Here is a 13,853-nt window from a genome sequence, read left to right on the forward strand (position 1 = left end):
AGAATCGGTTCAAATATGACAGAAATCAGAGCAAGTTTCCCAACACAAGTGGAGAAATACAGATCAGTTATAGCTGGTGCTCAGATCAGTAACACGCTGATAAATATTCATAAACTACGTATACATCTGAGAGAATAAGTCACAACTATGGTCACAACTAGCGGTAGCTGCCTTAACAGATCAGTGGCAGTTGCTATTGCCACCGGAAGTGCCTCTAGGAGCTGCCGCTGCCACGGTTTGAGCTCATGTCGGGTGTGATACCGGAAATACGTCATCATCCACCCCACAACAGCTGATCAGATAAATAAATGAAGCAAAACAAATTTTATTAATATTTATATAATAATAAGATTAAATCTGTTTTTAACCTTTAAATAATGTTCTAAATCTTTTAGTAACGGTTATTGTTGTGAAGTATTTAATGAAACGCTCAGGCAACATTTTTTGAGGGTTCTCTTGTGAAAAGACTTCAAAAACATTAATTTTATGATTAAATGTTTTGAGTTGTTCGTAATGTTTTAAAAGGCATTTTGTTAGTTAGTTATGTTCCCTGAATGTTATTTTGTGAAACTTATAAAGACCTTTACTTTAAAAAAGATAAACCAATAACTCAAGCTGTCGTCATAACACCTACATGTAAATACTTATATTATTTGTTATTGTACTTTTTTATATAAACTTTTATTACTTATTCATTTGGTGTAATTATGAAGCACTTTGAGTCAACACCTGTTATTTTTAAATAGAGATGCATCCCAGTCACTCTCTCATCCAGTTCTAAACATTGATAATTCCAGGAAACACAAAACCATAAACAATCAAAACCAGTGGTCGCAGGAACACATCATTTTGAAGTTCATCAAATATAGACGAGGATAGACGAGGACATTTGTTTTTAAAAACCTTTATTCATTCAGAAATGTTTTGTTGACATTTTTTAAATATGTGAGGAATGAAAGATGTGTATTTATTTGTCTATATACAGATTTCCATTTGATCACCTTTTAGCCACACGCTTGCTCTTCTGTCTGGTGCTGGAATTTTCTGGCTCCAGTTTCAGTTTGTGTAAAACCTCTTTCGTCAGCTGTTTACTGTAGCGGTTGATCTTCCAGCTTCCAGGCATCCACCCCAACAGAAAACGGTGGAAATCTGTCCAGGCAAACACAAACATCTCCCTCCACTCTGTCTCCAGAGCGGCAAAGTCCACATCTTCTTTCACAGCGAGCTTCAGTTCTGTGAAGTAGAAGTCCAGTAATCCTTGCGCCCTCCTTTCACACTCCTTTTCGTTCAAGCAGCTTCCTAATAAATAAACCACGTCCTTCAGGCCACAGCCTCCCCCGACATACTGGAAGTCTACAGCTGCCACGTCCTGTCCGCTCGGGGAAAAACAGAAGTTGGCCAACTTGGCGTCTCCGTGAACGACGGTCTTGAAGCGACATTCGTTGAGTATCCTGTCGATGTCGCCGGCTGCCGCTTTAAGCTTGGCGTCGCCCATGGCCTCCAGCTCATCCGGCCGGGTCTCCAGGTGCCAGTAGGTACCGACGGGCCACAGCCCCTCTGGTGCCGCACCCAGGAACAGAGCATGGAAGTGGGCGAGCCAGCGGAGGCACGCCCTTATCTCTCCGTCCTTCACGCTGGTTCTGCAAAGGAAAACAAATGCACAACATTTTGATTATTTATAATTTTTTACTCTGGCTCATTGAATTTTACATGTTAAAAAGTCCATAATGTTGAACATCTGCCTTTCTGTTTTATTCTGATTCTGTTACTTATGTCCACATCTAATGACCAGAGAAGAAAGGTTTGCTGTTATAACACAGAACCCCAAAGGTTACAAATGCAATGATTTCTACATCTATTATTGAGGAAACTAAAAATACATGATTTTGTCATGGTACCTCCTCTGATCATAACCAGCCACATCCAGATCCTCCAGCACGATCAGCATCTCGTCTCCATGGGACCAGGCCGCCAGGCAGGCCGGGATGCGACAGTTCTGATTGGTGGAGTAGTTCTGGTACCAGTGTGTCTCCACCTGATAGGATGTCACTTTACGCCTGTGGGAGCGATCTGTGTTCCAGCCGCCCGGGTGCTCGGCCTCCTCCGGGAACTTGACGTGTTTGACGACCACAGACGGCCGGTCGCAGCCGACCAGGTGCAGCCGCACGATCTCCCCATAGCCGCTCCACAGGGTCTGGATCTTGGCTCCGACTCGCAGAGACGAGGCTCCACAAGCCTGCAGGATGAGATCCTGGTTCTCCTGGTTCATGTCCCCGGTCAGAGCTGAATGAAGAGGAAGCACCGGGTCAGTACTTTGGTTTAGAGTCCCAAACATTTATCTGTTGAGCCTCTTACAGACAAATTATGTTTCAATCAAATATAAATGATATTTTTATTCAATGATTATTTAAATGTTTCACCTTTCTCTGCTTGTATATGTTGTATATCTTCTTATTTTTCTGCTTATTGGTTTTACCTGTTAGTGTCAATAAAACCAACTATATTTCCTGTGTCGTTGTTCTATGTGAACACTCAGCTCTGTTTGTTTTGTTGTTATTTTATCTGTTTGCATGTTGTTACTTCCTGAGAGTAACTGAATGTTCAATGCCTGTAAAGTGAAAACATCTGGAATTGACCAGATGTTATTATTTGTGTTTGGACACTTCATTGTAAAAGTAAAGATAAAAAGCTTGTTTCTTTCTCTCACACACACACAAATTCAATCACCTCTAATATTCGAGCCATTAAAACTGAATAATAACGTAACTACTGCACCAAATAAACCACAACGTGATGTAAATACTCTACGTTACCTTCTGCTTCTGGTCCACTGTGTTTCTAACGACAGGAGAGAACCGGAAGTGTTGTCTCCAGCCCTCTGTGTGATGTGTAAAGACACAGACATGAAATATGGTATACTGCTCCCTGCTGGACTGGAGTGCAATAACAAGTGTTTTAGTTTAGTTTTAGTTTTAGTTTTTTTGTGATTAATGATTATGGCACAACAGTGAATCTACAACGTACACTTTTATTGAAAGATGAGTTATTTACTGCATCTTTTTTCTGATGTTTGCAGTCACACACACAAACACACACAAACACACACACACGCACACATATATATAGAACTTCTCTGGAGAAAAAAGAAAAGCAGGTTTGAGCGTGAGCAGAGATCTTATTATTTTATTATACTCACCTTTAGTTTAACCTTCAAATGCTTTGGGATGAAGTTTGCATATATCTTCAGCCTGCATGGTTTTACATACCGAGGACAGATGTAATCCTCATCCTGCTGGTTTCATCCTTCCTTTGTGTGTGTGTGTGTGTGTGTGTGTGTGTGTGTGTGTGTGTGTGCTGTCTATCCTTCCTCCTGCTGCCTTCTACAGTTCACCTGCACTTTAAAGCTTCTTCTGCTACGTCTACCTGTTCCCACCGCGTCGCCCCAGCTGGCTCGATCATCTCACATCTCCATGAGTTTTCAGGAAGTCTTTTAATTTGAAAGACCGTTCCTCTGTGTTCTTCCTTTGGAACAAAAACACCTGCACATGACGTAAACCTGCATCAACACTTTCAAATTCAAGACTGGGTTTACTTTACACTGTAAAAACTTATTTAATTTTGACTAGAGACACTAAATATTTAGGTTCAGTACAGTGATATGAAAGTAACTGTTTCACATGATCATTGCCCGTCTGGTTGGAAATATAAGTCGGCTCAACAGAAATTTTTACAATACATATTTGTTGGGTATAATCTCAAGAGGGATGGCATACAATTACCAGGTTGCTCAAATGTGATTTTTTTTTGTTGATTTAACACAAAAAAACTAATTCAGTAGATCCTGCAGCAAATTACACACACTCATAAATATCAGTCCCTTAAACACGACAGATTTTTCACAAATATACATTAAGTCTTATCTCACAATGTTTGAGAAAACGCAGGATCTGTGCCCTGATCCATCTTGAGGTCACCATCCAAATTGATTAGCATAAAGTTTTTGTTTTTCTTAGCACTTGCTTTCCATGTGTTTTACATCTTGAGGAAACGAAGGTTCTCAAAGCAAATTATTTGATTTGATTTCACGTCATCGCACAATGACGTGAAATCAATGAACTGAAACGATTGTTGTTGGGACCTGCTGAAGGAATATCACACAAGTAAATCCTTGTTCCTCTGTTTTGATGAACTTCATCACAGCGATGGAAAGGATTTTTCATCTCATTCTACTTCTTCCAGGTGAGTGTTGCACCACATATTTGGATATCAGCCTTCGTAATTATTCTATTTATAGCACACTCCCTTCATAATATCTTCTTTTAGGAGTTGTACAGTGGCAGCTTGTGTGTCTTGAAGATGTTTCTCTTCTCTTCCAAAAGGCTTCTTCCCTTCTTACTGCCCGATGGGAGGTTTTCAGGTGATACAGACCCACAGAGGTTAAATCCCTGCAAACCCCCCATGAATCTGTAAGAAATCAAGAAGCCTTTTGGATGAGCAGTGAAACAGACACAGAAGAAACTCCACTTGCCTTCACAGTTAACACAAGATGTGTTAACATTTCTCCCACAGGGCTGTGCTCTCTGTGTACGTCTCTCCCCCAGCATCATTTTGTTTTGGTTCGAACCCCAAAAACCTGGCTTGAGGCTCAGAGCTACTGCAGGAGCAGATGTGTGGACCTGGCCACCATGGACGACCTGGGAGAGATGAGCACGGCGCTGACAGCGGTCGAGGGCCGATACGATGACGCCGTGTGGATAGGGCTCAGTAAAGGAAACCTGAGGAAGTGGCACTGGTCCCTGTCGGACAAAGATTTCTACAAGGAAGGAGAAAGGGATTATTTGCAATGGGGCAATACACTAGAATACAACTGTGGTTCTCAAAAATATGGGAAATTATTTCGAATGCACTGTGAAACTCTGCTGTACTCGGTATGCTTTGATGGTGAGTCTGTGATGCATAAATGGATACACAGACACATTGATTGTGAAAGATGGATGAAAGGGTCTGGCCGATGGATGGACAGAGAGGTAGATAGAAGGATGGAGGGATGGATAGACAGGTAGATAGAAGGATGGATGGATGGATGGATAGGTAAAGATGGATACAATAATTTCAACATTGAACGTACACAAAACTGCGATTCTGTGTTTTTTTGTCCTCAGGAGAAAAACCTGTGGGAGAACAACACGTTCTCTCGACAATGAAGATGACTTGGATAGTTGCTCGAGATTATTGCAGGAGGCAACACACAGATCTGGCAAGTGTGAGGAACATGGAGGAGAGCCAGAGGATCCAGGATCTGGCCGCTGGCTTGAAGGTGTGGGTCGGCCTCTTCAGGGACCCCTGGGTGTGGTCGGACAAGACCTACTCCTCCTTGAGATTCTGGAGCGCAGAAGAAAGCGTTTACACATCTCTAGAAAAAACATGTGTTGCTTTGTTAAAAAGCAAATCTGGTCGATGGGGACAACGGTCATGTGACGAAGCACAGCCATTCCTCTGCAACTGTGAGGAAACTACATTCACATTATTGGTGCTTTGGTTTAAGATATCAGCTCATAGTAAAATGTGTGTGTGTGTGTGTGTGTCTGTGTGTCATAAACAGGTCCCATTGTGAGGTCCATCTTTAAGGTGAAGATCACATCTCAGAGCTCAGGGCTGGAGCTAAACCAACCTGAAGTGCTGGACGAGATCTTGAAACAAGTGAGTCATATGTTCGATTCCCTCCTCCTAACCCTATGCTGCTTTCACACATGCACTGAATTTCAGACATTTTCAGCCGATACTGTCAGGAGTGGTTGTTTGTTAGAACTCAAATGTCATAGTCAGTTTCTTTGGACATTTTCTGGAACTTTTCCTGCCAGACGCCTTTAAAAATGTTGGCAAAATGTGATTAATATATCCAGACAGTTCACAGATAAGACATACTGAAACAAGTGGCAGAGATGGAAAGGTGACACGGCCGTTTAAGATCAATTTAAAAACATGGAAATCTGGAAAATGCTCCTTTTGTTGTGAAGGCGTCTGACCCGGATGATCTCCTGCTGCAGCTACTCCCAACAGAATCTCCTGACATGTCGGCAAACAGCCCTAGTTTCTGTTTTAAATCATATTTTTGTTCTTCAGTTGTACATTTAGGTAGAAATAAAACATACAATTCTAAATGTTTCCTTTTAACATGTTGATTTTCTCGTCTGCTCCTCAGATCAAGCTGGAGCTGGGGAGGATGAACAAGACTGATGGTTTTTCGGTGAGATGGAAAAAGCGATCTGACGGAAGAGTTTTGATCAAGGAGCCCGACAGAGGAAGCTGAAGACAGAAGAATCACAGACAGATTCTGTAACTCACAGCAGAAGCTCGTCTGTTGTTTATGTTGATTTTATTTCTGTTTTGAACGGGTTAATATTTCTATTAATATCAATGTAACGCTCTGGCTTCCATAAGGCTTGTTTGATGCTTTTAAAGTGAAGCACTGTTGTTTTAGAATTGCTGTATTAATAACGTTTTACTTTACACTGGTGGAATAAAGAAACTCTTGCATGTGACTTATTCAGAGACAATATCATTCAACTCTCACAAACCAATCCTTGACAAATATAATATATATATATAACCAGGATAATTTATTGCATTAGCTTTACTTAATAAACTGCAAAATTAGTATATTTAAGGGAAATTAATTAATTTACTTAGTTTCTACCATTGTTTTTGCAAAAAGTCTCATCTGTTGAACTAAAGTCGCTCTACTATAATTTATTTATTCAATAATACTTTACAATCTAATTCATTAATAATATAAATATCTACAAATTACTTTTAAACATTTTCTTTACACGGAGAACTGACCTTTATAAATATAGACTTTCATTGAACTGATCGTTTCAGTTAAAGAAAAGAAAAGGGGGGTGAAAACTGAATTCTACATATTTTATAGTTTCTTATTAAAATGTTTTACCATCATACATCATCCATTTACTGGGAGTTAATTTTGAGAAAACACATATTATGATTGTGTTATGTCACCATAATGATTCTGTTATTATCGGGTTGTAGTATTGTGATGTAACATCCCCTACCCCCCCAACCCTGCTGACAGTGGTACAGTCCACATGACAGCTGGCCCCAGCTAGCTTTAGCGGCAGCCTCTCTCTCTCCTCTCACTCACAGCCTCGCTTCACACCGACCACACGCGTTCTGTCTGTGCCTCCAGTCCGCTCGCTCTCCACCGACAACCACCGACATGTCCTCGCCGAAGAAAGGAGACCTGTCCCCCAGCGAGAAGGAACTGTTTGAGGTCATCACTGCAGGTAAGCCCCCCCACCCCCATCCCCGGCTAATGCTAATCCCTCAAGAAAGCATGCAGCAGCAACTAGCTCCTGTTAGCTCAAGTTATAATGACAGACACAAAACGACACACTGTCAGTTCTGCTCCTTGTGAGTTGCTCTGTTAGAGTTCTGCTAAATCACAACACTTCATTCAGTCAGTGGTTAGTTCGAGGGGTGAAGCTAACGGCAGCTAATGCTAGCTAGCAGCCAGTGATGTGTCCAGGGGCAGCTTCCTGTCTTCATCTCCACCTGTAGCACAATAAGTAGTTTGTACACAAGCATTTGCTTTGTCAGTTTACAGCAGAGTGTGTTGTGGGTCAGTGGCTGTCAGTGTGTGTAACTTCACCTCGGGGTACAGGGTCTGGAGCTGTGGTATCTGCTGGTGGAGCTGCATGTTGTGTTTCATGTCTTTAATAAGAAGTTTTGTGTTTCTAGGAAACGTTCAGGAGGCGTCGAGGCTGCTGGGGTGTAAAGATGTCAGAGTCAACTGTTTGGATGAGGTAACTCAGTGAACTTTATATATATCTCTCTCTATATATAGAGAGAGATATATATCTATATCTAAATCTATATCTACAGATTAACACAGCTTTAATCCCTCCTAGCTCACGTGGGAGGAGGCTGGGGTGTTGATTTAGTGTTTAGTATTATTTTTGATATGCACAGGTAAAAATCACAACATGACGATGGTGACTTAGAAAGCGTAGAACACTTGAGTAAACATTTTCATGTTATATCAAATTAGGCTTTTAATATTTGAGGCTGATAACATAATATACATGTTGAAATTCACTTGTTACAGCGATAAATAGTCAAAATGAGCAACACAAAAGAACAATTGCAAGTGTAAATAGAATAAATTAGGCAACAGAAATCATATCTAAATTAAAATAAGTTACAGAGAATATGTATATTGCACTCGAGAAATTTCAAAGAAACTGAAAACTAAAGAAATGTACTTAAAGTGCAGTGATACAGGCTGATTGCAAGAGGATGTAACTGCATTATGACTACAGATATTTTCAAATAAACGTATATATGTATGTATAATAATCAGGTATAATTGAACAATAGTACACAATCTGATATGAGTATAAAAAACATTTTTAAATTTGTTCAGTTTTTGTTTAAAGGTTGAAATTGGCAGTTTTTCAGGACTGTTATTAAACATCATCTGTATTATTGACCTGTTAATAAATGACCAACTTATATCATTTTCATTCATGTGTTATATCATTCTCATTTGTTTCCTGCATCAAATGACCTGGCAGGTGAACAGCTCCTCTCGTGTCTGTTCTCTGACTCGACTGATCTTATAACTTCAGAACTGTCATGTGTCACGAACACATCAGAGACGCTGAAGCCGCTTGTGCAACGTACGATTGTGACGCTTCAGGACAACGTGATAAGTTCCTCCAGCAGAGCTCTTCCTTTGTTTGGGGACATGTGTGAGGGACAAGAGGACTTGAGTCTTCACGCTGAAGAGCCCTGGAGGAGATCCTCCTTCTCTCTGTCTGTCGCTCTTTGTGTTCACCTGTCACCATCAGGTGTTTCACTCAGATGTTCTGTTAGGTAACTGGAGCCATGTCAGTTTCATAAGCTTCTGGAAATTTAGCTCTTTTCTTTGTAAAGTTTAAGATACAAATTTGGTTTGTTTGCAGACATATTGTTCAGGAAGCAGATAACTTCCACTACATCAACGAATTTAGGGTTAGGGTTAATGGACTAATGAGCAATTAAGCGTTTAAACATATTAGGAGCGACATTGCAACGCTGCTTTGTTACTGTTCTCAATAAAGACATGTTTATTCACGTTAAAACTCTCCTGCTCTTGTAGATACCATTTAGTTCCCCTGATGAAGTGATGTGTTCGATGTGAAGTGCACAGAGCTCTTCAGCCTTCTTGTCTCCTCCACAGTACGGGATGACCCCTCTCATGCACGCTGCCTACAAAGGAAAGGCCGACATGTGCAGGTTGCTGCTGCAGCACGGAGCCGACGTGAACTGCAACGAGCACGAGCACGGGTACACAGCGCTGATGTTCGCCGGACTGTCAGGTACGAAGCTAGAGTTGATCATCGCAGCAGAATTAATCAATCCTCCTCTTCTGTTGGTCTGGAAAGTCCCTCTGTGGATGTGTTGTGACTTGTCCTCCTCTGTGCCTGCAGGGAAGACTGACATCACGTGGATGATGTTGGACGCGGGGGCGGAAACGGACGTGGTCAACTCTGTCGGAAGGACCGCGGCACAAATGGCTGCCTTTGTCGGTACGGATGTGATATGTCCCTTAGTTAATACATCATGCACACAAAGACGAGGGCCACTTCTTTACGTGAATGTCGCTCTGTCTCGACCTCAACATGTGACCCATTCATGTTTCCACTTCCTGTCTCCGTCCTCAGGGCAACACGACTGCGTCACGGTGATAAACAACTTCTTTTCACGGGCCAGACTCGACTACTACACGAGGCCGCAGGGTTTGGAGAAGGAGCCGAAGCTGCCGTCCAAACTGGCCGGACCCCTCCACAAGGTCATCATGAGCACCAACCTGAACCCTGTCAAGGTGAGACGCCACCAGACCAGGACTGTTTGGCCTTTTTGTGTCCATTTAAAGCTATTAAATCAAATGTTATATGAATAAACTTAACTTGCATATAATGGTTGGAGGGGAAAAAAAGACTGCTCATTGAAAATTGTGTTAAAATACATGACACACACACACCACGTTTTTGGTACAATCTGAATTCTTGTGTTTTCCCAGATGGTGATGCTGGTGAAGGAGAACCCCCTGCTGGCGGAGGTGGAGGCTCTGGAGAAGTGTCGCCGGGTGATGGAGCTCATCTGTGAGAAGTGCATCAAGCAGCAGGACATGAACGAGGTGCTCGCCATGAAGATGCACTACATCAGCTGCGTGCTGGGAAAGTGTGCGTCCTTCCTGAAGAACCGCGAGGACAAGCTGGATGGACTCGTCAAGAGGCGAGTGTCATTACAGACGTTAAAACTGAAACGTTAAATTAATCTGAGGTGGAGTCGATTTTAAGAGTATCGCTGTTTGGCTGCATTCACGTAGTTTCTAGTTTTTAAAACTCATTTATTTCCAACGTGAAGGTTTTCCTGATATGTCCCTGCTCTCTCTCTCTCCTGCAGTTTGCTGAAGGGCCGGGACAGCGATGGTTTCCCCGTCTATGAAGAGAAGTTCATCAGGGAATGTATTCGCAAGTTCCCTTACTGCGACGCCACTCTGCTGCAGCAGCTGGTGCGGAGCATCGCCCCCGTGGACATCGTGAGTCTGGATTCATTCATTAAAAAGAGAATTTAAATTGAGTGACAGCCTCTTCTGGATGTTGATCAGGTTTGGTCGTGCTTGTCTTTCAGGGGAACGACCCCACAGCTCTGTCTGTGCTGACTCAGGCCATCACGGGTCAGGTCGGCTTCATGGACGCAGAGTTCTGTACGTCGTGTGGAGAGAAAGGAGCCGAGAAGAGATGCTCCATCTGTAAAATGGTGAGAGATTCAAACTACAGCAACTAATTCAGTTTATACGTGAGATTAGTTTTATGTGAACAGAATGTCTATCTTATAAACCCATGATCTGCAGAACTGTCCTTTATCTACACAGGATTATTTTTTACTTTATACAAAACAAAATCAAAGAAGAGTGACAATTTAGATTTTCCCATAAAACATGAAGAAAGATTTTCATAACTTTCTGACTATATTAAAACCTTTCGTCCACCAGGTGATCTACTGCGACCAGGACTGTCAGAAGATGCACTGGTTCACCCACAAGAAAGTTTGTAAGCAGCTTCAGGACCAGAGAGAGTCGCAGGAAGAAGAATCCGCCCGACTCAGGATGCAGCAGATAAAAGGTGCGTTGACGTTTCTAAGACACAAATTATCGCTTGTTACAGAAGAATGTTTCACAATAAGAGGTGAATACTTCAGAGAAATAGCGATAATAAAGATTTCAACCTTAATCTGTCTGCAAACTAACTAGTGTCAGTCAGTAATGGATGCAGATCTTTTCAAAGCACAATTTTTCAGCTTTATGGAGCTTTAAATTTCTAGTTTTATCAAATATTAAGCATTATTTGCATTGAAAAACATGTATAGAACTCGAATTCCAGTTCCCATCATTCCACCAAGTTTTGTGGAAATTTGTTTTGTAGTTTGTGCGTATTCCTGTTGACAGTAAAACAAATAAACACGGATGAAAACATGAACATTTCTTCTCCATGTTGCTTGTGAGCTTCATAAAACTAAATGGCTGAACCTGACCTCACGTTGCCCTCAGAGCATCAGGAAGGTCCGACCTCCAGTTACGAGCTGTGTTTGTGTTTCAGACGAGAGCGACGCGGTGCAGGAGGCCACGGACTCCATTCAGGAGCTGTCGGTGGAGAACAACAGTGAAGTGGCTCCTTTGAACGTCTCAGAAACCTCAGACACCCCCACCCCCACCCCCACAGCCGCTGACAACTGAGGACCATGTGACCGTCGATGTGTCAGCCGCCACCTTCTCCAGAAAACACCCCCGTCCACCGACAGAGACCTGGCAGCGAGACTCGAAGCCAGACAGGGGCCGGTCCGACAGGAGGGAGGAGCCTACATATTTATTATGGAGCTGAGACTCTCACACTTAAAGCCTCTAAGGAAGGTTTGTGGCACAGCCGCCAACCGTTTGTCCTTTTTTATGTTTTCTGGTAATGTCGTCGTATGTGAATTTGAGCCCCGGTGTGTGGTAGAGGTCGGTGGGAGGAGTTGAGGGTTCGAATCCACGACGGAGGGTAAATCTGCCTTAAGAAGCGATAGCAGCCTGTGTGGGGAATAACGTGACTGATGTTTGTTCACAATTTACTTGATTTGATATTGATTGGGTGTTTTTTTTTACTGATAACCTCGTGGTAGATTGTGAGTGGACAGCGTGGCTGCACACGGATGACCAAAAATGTATATTTTTAAACATGAACGATATAATTATGGCTTTATTTTGAATTTGATAGATGAAGTTAATGCTCAGGATTTTCCAAATTTCTCATTTTGCTGAATCACCTGTTGACGGAATGTTGTTGTACACGGCACAAGAAATAAACATCATGTTCATGACTTACAAACAAAACTCCTTTTACTTTGAAAGATCTGTGATAATCACTCTTTATTTAACAGTGAACCGAGAAGCTGTCCAACAAGACTCTGTTTGCCCTGAATTATCATTAAATAAAAATCATCCTCATCATTTCTGCTGTGGGTTTTCATAATTTACAGTTAGTATAAAAAATATGTCTGCATTGAAGGTCCGTGTCCAGCAGGTGGGGCTGTTTCCCCATTCATACACACAAGTTCTCACTGTGGCTCCTGGAGCTCCACAACAGCTCACAACTTTCTTTTATTGCAGCATATTTTTTACAGTCGGGCTTCAACTGATATTTGTATTGGGGTAAAAGTGAATAATACCTGAAAATAAGTCAGGTCAAGTACAGATACATGAAAAATATGCTTCAATACTTCCCTCCAGTGGATAGGTCACAACACACATAATTCCATGCATCCTCTATGTTGGCTCTTGTTGTTGAGCGGTACATCCACTAGAGGGCAGCAAAGAGTTTCTCTTTTCTCTTCTCGTAACGTTCCACCGTTGTTGAAATGTCTTCCTCGTGTCTTATGGTCGTGTCGATTGAACTAACGGTGACACCCCCCAGAGCACGGACAGAAGGCTCCATCTGTCCCTGAGAAGCTGCTGGTTGTTGTCTCTGGGGGACATGATGAGAACCTCTGTGTACGTTGGGGGACACCAGAGGCCTTAGGAGACATTTTGGCCCCTGGGCCCCGCAGTAGGTTAATGTGGCCATGTTTGAACTAATAGCAAAAGTAGGCTATTGTCATATCGTTCTCTCCTGTTGGAATCTTTTCCAAACTTTCTCGTCGTTGTATGAACCCCCCCCCCCCCCCCCCCCCCCCCCCCCGACCATGCTCTTGTCAATATGGTATTAACCCAGCCACCTCTCATTTCCCATGAGGGTTAGAGGCAACCAAATTCCTGCTGCCGAGTTTCAGTGGGCACAGAGAGGGAGTCCGCTCTCAGCTTTCTGTTTCTTTACACAGTGAAAGTACAAAAGCCGTTTGGGGGTGGGGGGGGTAGGGGGGGGGGGGATCATATTCACGTTTCAGCATTCAGGCAGCGCGGCTCTCAGAAGAGGCTCAGAGGGGCGTCGGAGTGTGAACAGTGTCCTGAGAGGAGCCGACCATGTTGTCCTTTATCTTCTCTCGGATGTGGAGTGAATGAGCCTCTGGTGTCAAACAGGAACAACAACAGACACCGAGGGTGAAGGTTAACAACAGCATTTCTGGTCCCTTCACATTTACATCTCATAATTGATTTCCTTCCCTCTGTCCTCCTTCTTCCTCTTCTGTCATTCATCACTTCTGTCTTCCTATCTTCTTCCTTTTCTATTGGACCTTTACTCCTCTATTACCTCATTTTCATTCTCTTTCTTTTTCCTCCGTCATTTGATATATTTCTTTCCTTTCTGATT

The 13,853-nt window shown here is 42.5% G+C and overlaps 2 protein-coding genes across 2 annotated transcripts; one reads left to right on the forward strand and one right to left on the reverse strand.

Moving 5' to 3' along the window:
- Window positions 1-888: 888 nt before the first annotated feature.
- pkdc (protein kinase-like domain containing) lies at window positions 889-2,872 on the reverse strand. Its single transcript, XM_053432887.1, has 3 exons — window positions 2,814-2,872; window positions 1,899-2,283; window positions 889-1,640 (listed from the first exon to the last, which is right to left on the reverse strand). The coding sequence occupies exons 2-3, from the start codon at window positions 2,267-2,269 to the stop codon at window positions 998-1,000; spliced, it is 1,014 nt and encodes a 337-aa protein (XP_053288862.1). The 5' UTR covers window positions 2,270-2,283; window positions 2,814-2,872; the 3' UTR covers window positions 889-997.
- A 4,227-nt stretch (window positions 2,873-7,099) lies between these two features.
- ankmy2a (ankyrin repeat and MYND domain containing 2a) lies at window positions 7,100-12,556 on the forward strand. Its single transcript, XM_053432446.1, has 10 exons — window positions 7,100-7,304; window positions 7,759-7,823; window positions 9,242-9,380; window positions 9,492-9,590; window positions 9,726-9,886; window positions 10,085-10,299; window positions 10,471-10,606; window positions 10,699-10,827; window positions 11,063-11,192; window positions 11,667-12,556. The coding sequence occupies exons 1-10, from the start codon at window positions 7,238-7,240 to the stop codon at window positions 11,801-11,803; spliced, it is 1,278 nt and encodes a 425-aa protein (XP_053288421.1). The 5' UTR covers window positions 7,100-7,237; the 3' UTR covers window positions 11,804-12,556.
- Window positions 12,557-13,853: the final 1,297 nt, after the last annotated feature.

This window comes from Pleuronectes platessa, chromosome 10, assembly GCF_947347685.1.
Source record: "Pleuronectes platessa chromosome 10, fPlePla1.1, whole genome shotgun sequence".
Classification (NCBI taxonomy): domain Eukaryota; kingdom Metazoa; phylum Chordata; class Actinopteri; order Pleuronectiformes; family Pleuronectidae; genus Pleuronectes; species Pleuronectes platessa.